The 11,573-nt window shown below is 34.3% G+C and overlaps 1 protein-coding gene across 2 annotated transcripts; it reads right to left on the bottom strand.

The window, feature by feature from the left end:
* Positions 1–6,342: 6,342 nt before the first annotated feature.
* LOC103424426 (uncharacterized) lies at positions 6,343–10,827 on the bottom strand. Of its 2 annotated transcripts, none has more exons than XM_008362508.4 (10): positions 10,269–10,827; positions 9,971–10,049; positions 9,756–9,853; positions 8,803–8,907; positions 8,617–8,696; positions 7,762–7,852; positions 7,579–7,686; positions 7,411–7,497; positions 6,808–6,876; positions 6,343–6,690 (listed from the first exon to the last, which is right to left on the bottom strand). In XM_008362508.4, the coding sequence occupies exons 1-10, from the start codon at positions 10,521–10,523 to the stop codon at positions 6,682–6,684; spliced, it is 981 nt and encodes a 326-aa protein (XP_008360730.1). In that variant the 5' UTR covers positions 10,524–10,827; the 3' UTR covers positions 6,343–6,681. The 2 variants fall into 2 exon arrangements, with proteins under 2 accessions (XP_008360730.1, XP_008360731.1); XM_008362509.4 differs by having other exon boundaries at positions 6,343–6,634.
* Positions 10,828–11,573: the final 746 nt, after the last annotated feature.

Below are 11,573 nucleotides of genomic sequence, written 5' to 3'. Positions count from 1 at the left end.
TTCATATTCCCTATTCAAATTGTGCAATAAATCTTTTTCCTTCTTTTTCCTTTTGTTTAAGGAAGCAACTTGCATGTTCCTGAGTCACCACGCCGTTTTGTTAAGAATATAGTATTATGTGGACTTAAATTGCTTATATTATTATATGATTGACACGAAACGTTATTTTTTATGGATAAATTTTATGGATAAAATTGTCAATATTTCTGTGTACAGTATTGGTAGCTTAACAGACAAGTGTATATGAAGACCAACTAATGATAGTAGCTTTACTGTGAAGTCTTTGTCTATATATGTTAGACCTAAGCGTTAATATGAATACCAAGTAGCGATGGAGGTTTATCTGGGAGTTGCGTCTTCCTCCTCAAGTGCTCTCTTTTCTTTGACTTGTGTTGCTAGACAAATTATTGACCAATGCCCAACGAGTTAGACGGGGGTTGGCTATACGGCAGATATGATGGTGATTTTGACTCAATTATTTACGTTTTTAGAGACTTCTCCTTTGCTCTAAGGTTCGGAGAAGTTTTCCTGTTCTTGATCAATTTTTTACCGATGCATGAACTACTGATTGCTTCCAAAATATTAGTTTTGAGGATTCGCAAAGGAGACATTTTTTTTCATCACTCGCTGGTTCTTGTGACACTGGCGAAGCAAAAGTATTTTGAACAAGATTTTGCTCTCCCTAATGATTCCAAATTTGTTATTATTTACTTTAAAATTGGCTTCGGATGAAGATGGTTTCCCTGCTACTTGCATGAAATAATGAAATTAAGAAGATTATGGTAGAATCAGATTTTGCACTTGCCTTTCGGACTTATGCCTGGTTGTCAACTAGGGGTGGACATGGTTCGGTTCGGTGCGGTTTCAAACGGTTTTGGTTTGATTTTTGAGAAAAAAATATACAATTTAAAATTTACACCTACGTACGCATAAAACGGTTTCATTTTTTACACAATAAATTAATTAATAAACGTGTACATTGTGTTCGAGCAATTGTCATTATCAAACAATTCCAAAAATAGCAAGAGTGAAGGATCTAATAATCTTACCGAAAACTAGGTGTTTATTTCATCCGATCACAATGTAATTTTCATTGTATACATACTTTAATTCTTTAAATGTTTAGTATAACTTGCAAATATTTCTTGTTCCATATCATATAAAAGGCTGAGTACACCATTCATTTACATTATTTCTTTTTCCATCTTTCAAAATCTGGAGATCAAAATAACAGTGACTATGTATGACATGGATTTTTTATTTTTATTTTTACCTAGTGTTGGAGAACGATAGTTTATTCAGAACGAAAAAAGCACCAAAGGTAAAAATTAGGAAACAGATGACATTCTAGTGTGGTTGAGTCCATACTAAATCTATGGACTCTAACAAACAATCAATTAAAACATAACATCTAATTGAGGTACGGTTTTGATTTCGGTATGATTTTCAAAAGCCAAAACCAAAACCAAACCGCTTCCTATACATTGCGGTTCGATTCCAAAACCGCCACCATATCAAAATCGCAAAACCAAATTCTTCGGTTCGGACCAATTTGGTTCGTGTTTTGGTTTCAGTTTTTGTTTTCAAGTGCCCACCCCTATTGTCAACCCAGATAAAAAAAATAAAAAAATAAAATTAAAAAAAAAAAAGTCCTCCTTTTTTATGTTTTCATTTCAATTTTGGTCAACTTTGTGATTTTCCATAAATGTATAATTGGATCCAAAAATGAAAAAGTTACAGATAAACACCAGCACAGTGATGAAAGCAAGTGGATAACTCATTTATAGTAGTAATCTGCTGAGACAAATGGGGTGATTTATGAGGAGCTACAACTCTGCGCGCGTCACTGATGCGAGCTGGCTTTCACTTTTATTTAGAGACTTTTCTGAGAAATATGGGGCTTTCAGAGCATTGGCCTAGGAAAAATTTTTAGTTATGACGGGAATATAAGTAATACATTACCTATTTTAATAAGAATGGTAAACAAATTTATTTTTTAAGTTATTAACTTTTTAGCACACATATCCCACCATTTGTTTAGTGACACTGGTGTACCACCCCGTATACCGGTCACACTGAAAAATATCTCTCTATTGTGTGGTGGTGGTGAGTTAGGCATTTGCCTTGCTTTTCACCACCTCAACATATATACACACACACACACACACATAGGGAACTATAGCACTTTCAAAATTTTATTTTACACTTCTTATAAGTTTATTTTTATTTCTAATTATAAAAAATTTGGAGTGCAAAACAAGATTTTTAGAGTTTCAATAACAATTCCCTATATGTTTATATATATATATATATATATATATGTGTGTGTGTGTGTGTGTGTGTATGTGTGTGTGTATATAAGAAGCCTTTAAGAAAAGGGATTCTTATTTTTTTTTATAAAAATAGGAATTAGTTGTAGGGTCCACATTACATCGAATTTTAACGATCTGCATCGTCTATTTCTTAAGTTGTACCTCATAGATCATCCTTGTAAAATATTAGCCAAATCGCAAATATTTAAGACATCTAATTGGGTTCAAAGAAATGAACAAATACTTTGTTATACAAAAAACAATGAAGTTTGATCTTGATAATTAAATAGGCAAATGATTTCGGATCGAATTGAATTTTTTTAAGGATGATCTATGAATCAAAACTTACAAAATAGATGGTTCGGATCGTTAAAATTCGATGTAGAGTGGACCCCACACCTAATTTCCATAATATTTCAAATTAATTAAGCATATAATTATATTTTTTAATTTAATTGTGTAACAATGTGTGATTAGTTTGATAAATACAATCACATATCAAATATAAACATATAAACATATAATTGTGATAATATTTTAAATAAATTTACGCACTATCATGTATTTTAATTTTTATCACAAAACAAATGCATGATTGAATATTTGTCGGTAAATACATCCAAGTCTCTTATTATTGCCAGTTATTATTGTGCTGTATGAATATATAATAATGTGTTCCGAAAGGGTTGACTTGCTTATATAATTATTTTGGGTTGGTTAGAACTTATCAATCTTTGATTTGCTTTTTTTTTCTTTTTTTTTTTGGGAAACTTCTTTGATTTGCTTCTTTCTATCTGTAGTCAGTAACATGTTTTCACCGAAAATTATAAGGTAAGGATCCGGAGAAATACGTTTTTGACACACGTTTTTTAACTATCTAACCGTTTATTTTTATATCTCACCTCAAAAATTATGTCTACCAAAATCGCTCAAATCCGAAACCAAATTATCATTAGATTAAATTTAGTGTTTCTTTTTAGAATCGTATTCATTAATTTTCTTCACTACAAATTGATGTCTTAAGAGTTTTGGATTTGTCTAATTTTTTGCAATGATGATCTATAAATGATGTACTAAAATATAGATGGTATTGTTGAAATACATTACGTAGTGGTCCATACAAAATAAATATCAAAATGTGTGTCAAAAGCGTGTGTCCTCGAATCTGACCCAAAATTTTAAACTTATTAGACCATTTTCTTTTTGGTGCCAAATATATGTCACAAAATTCAAAACTACACAAATTTGTCTTAAAACCCTAGATATGTTTTCAAACAAAAATTTACCTTCAGTAGTGAGAACCCAACATCCAGGCTAATTCTATAAGAAGCAAACTTGCAGTTTCTATCTGAATATTAACTTACATTCTCTTCTCTAATGCAAAGCAGTTCTTAATTGTATCTCGTGATTAGGTTTTTCCATTTGAATGTAGTTTATAAAGATCATAACAAGCTTATTCATTGTTGAATTTAACGGTTAGATGTGCGTTGAAGAATTCCAAGAAGTTTTGCAGGTCAATTTGAGTCACTCAATAGACAATGTACACTTCTCAAATTAATCTCAAGATTAATGATTAGCTTTTTTTTTTTTTTCCTTCTATTTCAAATCTTGCCCAATATTCTTCTGCATGTTACTGTATTTATTTCCTATCTCAAAATGCCACATAGTTTTGCTTACAAGCCTTCCAATCTTTTCACACTTTAGGTGTTTGTATGAGTTGGAAAATATATATAAAACACATGTCTCTAATAGTTAATTACAAATAATTAGGTTTTTTAAATACAGCACATGGAACAAAGAGGAATGTACTTGATTGGTGTTAGTGGAAAGATTAATTAAACATCTAATTTAACCACGAGTTGGTGGCTCAGTGATAAAAGACGGATTGCGAGGCTTCTTTCAAACTAAAAATTGAAGGTCTCAGGTTCGAAACCCGCTGCTAGTGTGGAAGCCAGAGTTGTGGCTAAGGGGAGGCTGAAATGCCTCTGTGAGTCTTCCTAGCCCCTAAAAATGGTGGATAACCGTGGTTTACCACCAATTGTCCTATTTTTTAAGGAAAAAAAAAATTAAACATCTAATTTGACAAAGGTCCCAGGCTGTACTATTTCTCTTTCTGCAACAAGTATTAAAGGTTCAACAAACCAGGGAAGAATTTGTAACAATTAAAATTGATAAATACATGCATCTTAATTTATTTGTTGCTTTTAGTAAAAAGAAGCAAAAAGAAACAAAACATGTGTCAAATTGAACGTCTTAATGGTATTGAATTTAACTTCTTCTTTTTTTCTGCAAAGATGATTTATGAATGATTAACTAAAATATAGACATGTTGCTAGACTCATCACAATGTCTTACTTCCCCACCCACCACAAAAAGTTAAAAAAATAAAAATGTTATTTTCTCACCTACTATTATTCCCAAAATAACCTCTAATATATATCTAAATTCTTTTTAGAAGTTTCCACAATAATAAATACTAGAGACCCAAACCTTCACTCAAGCTTCCCTTCTCAATTTTTATTCCAGTTAGAATTCCACAATACAGCCATTTCCCAAATCCCGCCGATTGCAACTCTCCTTCCTTCCCTCTCTCCAAACCCCCAACGCAACACCCTTCCCAATTGCTAAACAAATGTACAGAAAAATCAATATAGAATATATATAAAAAGACTTATAAATAGTAGACATGAACTTCCGTTGAATTGATTCTTTTTATTCTTTCTTGTTTTTCAAGTTAATTACATGAGTGATGGGATCCTTTGTTCATAAGACATGCACACATGATTATTAAAATTATCAAAGTATTCATATCCGGATGTAATTTGCATTGTTTGATCAATGTTGTATTATTACAGAGGACCTTAGCTCAATTTGTTGAAAGCATTCTCTTTTATCTGAGACGTTGCCATTAGAAATTGATGTGAAAATCTCAGATTTATCTAGGAAAGTTATTTCTGTATACTTTTTTTCACTTCATGCACACCCGTGTTTATTTTTTGTTTAGGCGTGTACATAATTCATTTGCCGTTATTTATACACTTTGAGATATATTCAAAAAAGTAATTTCTGCACACCTATTTTTTTATCTGCACACTTATGTTTATTTCTGGAAAAGGATCCTCGCTGAATCTTTTTCCTAGGGATCCCACAATTGTGATCTTTCATCGTACATCGTGCGGTCAGTTTTCGTTACGTACTATATATATTTAATTTTAAATTTTAAATTTTGAATTGATTTATGACCGCACAATGTACAATAAACAGTCACGATCACGGATCTCTAGAATATCCATGAAAAAGATCCGGCAAAGATTATTTTCCTTTATTTCCATGTAAGCGTGTACGGAAATCATTTCACATTGTTTACACTTTATTCCTTGTATTTCGTAATCAAAGCATTGTAGTGATGGTGTCTTTTCTAAGGATAAGGATTGTCTGCCCTTTAATTTTCCATAACCTTCCATGCCTTCTTGTTTTGTGTGATCACGGTTAAACCACGTTGACATTTTATATTATTTTTTTTATAAAGATAATAAGACAAAAATAAATAGTAATATAAAATATTAATGTGACTTAACCGTAACCACACAAACAAACAAAATATAGAAAGAAATTAAAAAAGGAAGGGTAGACAATCCTTGTCCCTTTTCTAAGCTCCATTTCAAGATGGAAAGGCTGTGTGATGAGATTCCTTCCTTTTGCATCACGTGTACTCTCTGGCGTCTGGTACGTGGCTGAAAACCAAACCCTTTGTTTCATGCACTAGTTTTCACTTTTCTGCTTTCACTGTCTCTCTAATTATATGCCAATGCTAACGACAATGGTCTCTCTAATTATATGTCAATGCTAACGACAATTGTTCACGTACATGCGACCGACAGAAGATGCATGTTGCACATGCATCAAATGGCTGATGAGCACGTTCATGACTTGACTTTCTAACTGTAGATGCATATAAATCCCATATACCGAACATTGTTGTGTACAAAAAATTAACTCAAGACTCAAGACTCAAGACCAGACTCGACTCTTAAAGTAATCAATTCTACATTCATAAAAAAGCTCAAAACGAAAGGCAATTTTCGCTACCAGTGTTGAAACAACTTTTAGTAAACAGAAAAAAAATTACAAAAATGAGTTCCTATGATGCTCCAGGGAGATTAATCCTACCGATTGGGGTCGGCCCTTCCTTACTACAGATCCTGCTTGCTCTTACTTCTTTTCATCTTTGCCTTAAACCTCGACTTCACCATAAGCGTCTGTACCGTATTTACAAAGTTCCCAACTGCCATTAAAACTAACAGCACGCCACAAAAACTCACCTGCCAAAAATATTTTTCCACGTCACATATGGTTCCACTTTTGAGTGTTAGCCCTTCTGTTTTTGAAAATTACAGGGAGCTCATCAAACTGTCTAATTTCTGAAGACAACATGATGCTCTTTCATTTTTGTTCTTGTTCACATAAATCAGAGAAAACTTTCGGTAAAAATTACCTGCCATTCTGAAACAACGCCAATAAAAGCAGTCGTGAGCAACTGTATTCCGACATATGCCTCAAAACCCTAAAACAACAAGCACAAACAATTATTCAGTTATTATTGCATTCAAGTCACTGGATAGAATAAAAAAATGGAGCGGACTTGGTCTGCATTGCATTTCATTGAAAGAACGAATCACTACTCACGCAACTTTTCCCACCCAACCACTTGCACATCATACATAGATGCATTAGCAAGGTCGGCCTATTTCAGTTTATCTGTGGTGTACCAGTCCAATCTCTATCTTGCACAAAGGCTAGCGTAAGTGATGCAACCTATCAATTTGTGCTGCAACTTAAAAGAAAACTACTCAATCGAAACTCTACAGACTATGATTTTTCTTCACCAATTCGTTCTGCTGCATATCATGCGAACTCCTAAGATGCATGATTAAGTCAATGCAGTCAGTTAACAAGGTTGCATTTAGCATGGTTAAATCATATATCTACTAACTGCCCATGAGCTTTAGCTCAAGTGGGATTGGGATAAGGTGGGGTAGCGGTAGATCCTTAGTTCAAATTCTGCCGTATGTAAAAACTAATCAGGTTGTCCAATCACCTGTAAAACAAATAGTATTGGACATAGAATCCACAATTGACCATCTACGCCTGCTGTTTCTCCCCAGACCACATCCATTCTTTTGGCCTGAAATTGCAAAACAAATATATAAAACGCCAGAATCAGGCTTAAATTTTGCAATCAAACAATTAATCTTTTTAATGGAACCTTTCCCAATGCAATTCGAGTATAGAGTCTCTGGCGTTGATATCTATTTTGTAAAAGCATAGCAACTCCTTGCATCATAGCCCATTGTAGGAAAAGTTGCACACCTCTCTGGACAAGATTTAACAAAATCATTAACGGCGCCAAAGCTATTAACACTAACACACAAGAAAACAAAAAATTTACCTGCTTTTGGGAACAATTTGGTTGTCCTTTAATCTCCCATGTGAGACTAACAAGGGCCATAAACATAGCACAATAGTGATGGTATATCCACCTGCACAAGCATATCAGTACAAGAAATTCGTATGTTCAGTTACAATGCCAATTAACTAACCAAAATGGATGCATGAATGATCATTTTGACAACATATGGGTTTGTTGTGAATTAAGCACCACCAGAAGAATCAATGCATGGGATGGCAAAGGAATCATATCAGAGTTACCGTGGTAAGTTGTGAAAAATTATAGTACCAAGTCATAAGATTGACTATGAATTACAATTGCAAACAACGTTTCCTTGGTTTATGTACCTTCAACCCAAACCACAAAAGTGGGCACAAGAAATTTCTGTGATAAGTTATGAAAAATAATAGTACCAAGTCATCAGATTGACCATGAATAACAATTATAGACAAAGTTTTCTTGGTTTTATTCACCTTCACCCCACCCGGTTATCCAATATCACAACTCAATAAATGATACCTCAAAAAAATGTGACTTTTACATTACTTAGGAAAAGAGAGAAGGGATATTACAATTACTCTGAAATTATATATGGATCCTAAACAGCCCATACGTGATTACAAATACTAGTTGAACCAACACAATTTGGAACCAATATATATAAACAAACACCTGCATGTGCACACAGAGCTTGACTTAATTCAGCTTCATTATTGTAAAGAAACTACGGATGTTATCAACCCAAGTTGAGCATAAGAGGCCACAAACTTGGTTATTTTATCTTGTAAACCAGTGTAGAGGAATAACAGCCAGGGAAAAGGAAAAAATGTCGGAGGAAAGATGCTATGCACTTACCATGGACGAATATCACTTCCATTTACTCTCAGTATGTTTTCTCGCAGGGCCAAACCAGTGTAGAGGAATAACAGCCATGCCTTGATAAGTATAAAATCAAGTCAAATCCATTACGAAATCATCCATATAGACACAAATATCAGCACATTCAAATCATATGATATGAAACACGTGATCTCAATGTACCTGGTAAGCCTGAACTGGAAATGCTGGCAAACATCCATCCCAAATCCAAGATCTTAGTATTAGTAGTGTTGCTGGAAAAATAAGGAATAGTAGGGCAGTTCTATCCTGCTCCAGAGCAATATCATTGTAAGTAAGCTGCTCAAACTATTTTTGCTTGACATTCTTTGTAGTCAAGATGGAGAAAGTAGCTATATGAGATAAAGAGCAACGAAGCAGCATGAGGGAAAGCATACTATATGAGTCAATTCTACCCTCAGGGAGCAGATCTCAACGAAAATAAGAAGGCATAATTACAAAAAGGGGGCAAGTAAAACATTTATGACCTTGAGGTTATGTTGATTAGCATAAATCACTAAGATGAACGATAAGAATTTCCAAGCACACTTATTTATCTCTGATGGAAGAATAAGTAGTCAATTTAACCTCAAGGGCCTTCTAGTTGTATTTAAACGTATACCTACCGCAATTCAAGATAGCTTGTTAGTGAGAGGAAATAAAAATAAAAATAAAGACAAAAAAGTCATGGAATGAAGGAATAAACCCCAGTTATACTGAAATCATAGAGAACGTTTATGTCACTTGTGTCATTCAAAGGGCTATTAAAAAAGGGAAACAAAAACCATCCTTGGAAAAATAATTCAAGAAAGAGACAAAGTGGTCTTTTTTTGTATGTGAAACCACTTAAGCATGAATAAGTCTTAGGTTCTTCCTAGGTTCGATTGACTGTAATTAGTTGGCTCAGTAGGTAACTATGAACTAAAGGCATGATCCCAAGAACTGATTCTTCACTTAGCATATTTAAAGTAAGGAATACTATTGTTACCTCCAATGCAAGATGAATATATTCCTCCAGTTTTCAAAACATTGTGTATATGTAGCTCACGATATATGTTCTATACCAGAATCAAAAGCAAATTGGGACAAAAGCGTAAAGCAATAAGACTATTACGTACTCTGTATGCGTTGTATTCCTCTTTAACCTTGAGTTGGATATCTTTGCTAGAGGAACGTACATTGATAGGACCGAGAAACATCCTCAGAAACCCTCCTCCTGCATAAATTTTAACCCTTTAACATAAATACAACGGCTCAATCCAATCAATTAACACAAAACTAAAGCAAAAACCTCAGATTAAATGATCAATGAGGCAGTTAATGAAAAGGGTACCCTGAGATTTCCCAGGAAGAAATGAAGCGGCCTCGCCATCCACCAACACACATGTGGCCCTCTGCAAATCTTCTTCCAGCTGCCATTAACATATCCATCCAAAACACCCATCAATTCCAAACATTCCATTACAATTTCATGAAAAATTACAATCCCAGAAAGCAAAATCACAAAATGGGCAATGAATGGATCCAGAAAATAAGCTAAATCAGCAATTTCAGAAGTTGGATTTACATGCACAGACATGCAGAAGCAGCACAAGGAAACAAAAACCAGAAAAGGGGTCGAAAGAACTTACCTTTTCTGCTAACTTGGGATCCAAGGCCTTGCTGGAAAGCAGGGAATAAAGCTGGGAGCGGAGGCGGCGGATGGAGGAATCGAGAGATTGGGCGCGCTGGCGGAGGGATTGCTCGTCGGTGGCGGCTCTGGATACAAAGGAAGCAGCTTTGTCCTGCAGCTCCTTCACCTCCTCCACCGCCTTGGCCACTTGTGCTTGTATCTCCTCGTCACTGCCGGAAGAAGAAGAAGAAGTGTTCCTCTTGGCATCCCCCATCGCCAAAATCTTCTTCCTTTTGTGCTTCAATCGACTGCGTTCGATGCAATTTGATCCTTTCAATCGAAATAATCAATCCCCTCCTCCAGCATCCGCGGTCCACCCAAAATGTTTATGTAATTTTTATGGAGTTTATTGGTTTGGGGAACATGACCGTCCCAAATACATATGCACGAACCCACACTGGTGGTAGCCAACAAACTAGAAGCCCAGCGGAGGTTGTAGATGCAAAGACTTTTTTTTTTTTATGTGTTTTTATTTTTTATATTTTTCTTTTTTGTTCTTTATTTTAACCATTTTGTTTTTATTCTTTTCTTCACTCTCTTCCTCTCTTATTCCATCAAGTAAAAAAAAAAACTCAACTCCCTTCGTGGATACGCACAAAGGTTTTAAGAATAATTTTAGATTGTTTTTGAACTTTTTTGTTTGGGGAACATTTATGTTCTAAATTTTTTTGTGAAATTAATGACTCCAAAAAGGCTTCCTGGCTTTATATGTAGAGATATTTTACGATTTCAATATTCGACATGATTTATGAGATGAAACATCATTTAGTGCTCTTTATCTTAAACATACAATGGGTTATTGATCATAAGTCACATGTATCATATGACTCGTATGTTTTAAACAATTTTATTATACAACAATATGTGACATATTTGGGGAATTAAATGATAAAATGTCATTATATAATTTAAAAGAGATTAATTGAACTCGTCTCGTCTAATGAATAAAAAACTGATGTGTAACATACATTGTTTAATGCTTGAATTTCTAATTTTCGATGTGTTTTCATTTTAATAAATGGGGGAAATTTTGGGATTTAAATAAGGCATCGGATTCACATCATTTTGTGATTGGAGCTATTTGTTTGATTTCTTCCTCCTGCATAAGTTGTGTTATTTATTAAATTATTAGGTCTATGTTTGCTTGAATTTTGATCCTAGTGACATCTAAGCCAAGTGTCACTCTCACACTCAACTGGGGTGCAGTTCCAGTACAATCAGGTCCAGGATAAGCATAGCCCTCTCACCATATGGGCCCCTCCAC

This window comes from Malus domestica, chromosome 14 (assembly GCF_042453785.1).
Source record: "Malus domestica chromosome 14, GDT2T_hap1".
NCBI classification, from domain to species: Eukaryota; Viridiplantae; Streptophyta; class Magnoliopsida; order Rosales; family Rosaceae; genus Malus; species Malus domestica.
Note: the sequence above shows the minus strand (reverse complement) of the source record. Positions and strands in the feature narration are given on the sequence as shown.

What these genes read in the sequence shown, in the direction of transcription:
- LOC103424426 (XM_008362509.4), bottom strand. Translation starts at nt 10,523, where the DNA reads ATGGGGGATGCCAAGAGGAACACTTCTTCTTCTTCTTCCGGCAGTGAC. An exon ending in ATCCCAAGTTAGCAGAAAAG is followed by an intron (nt 10,050 to 10,268) that starts GTAAGTTCTTTC and finishes TGTTAATGGCAG; the next exon opens with CTGGAAGAAGATTTGCAGAG. An exon ending in CAATACTATTTGTTTTACAG is followed by an intron (nt 6,877 to 7,410) that starts GTGATTGGACAA and finishes TTGTTGTTTTAG; the next exon opens with GGTTTTGAGGCATATGTCGG.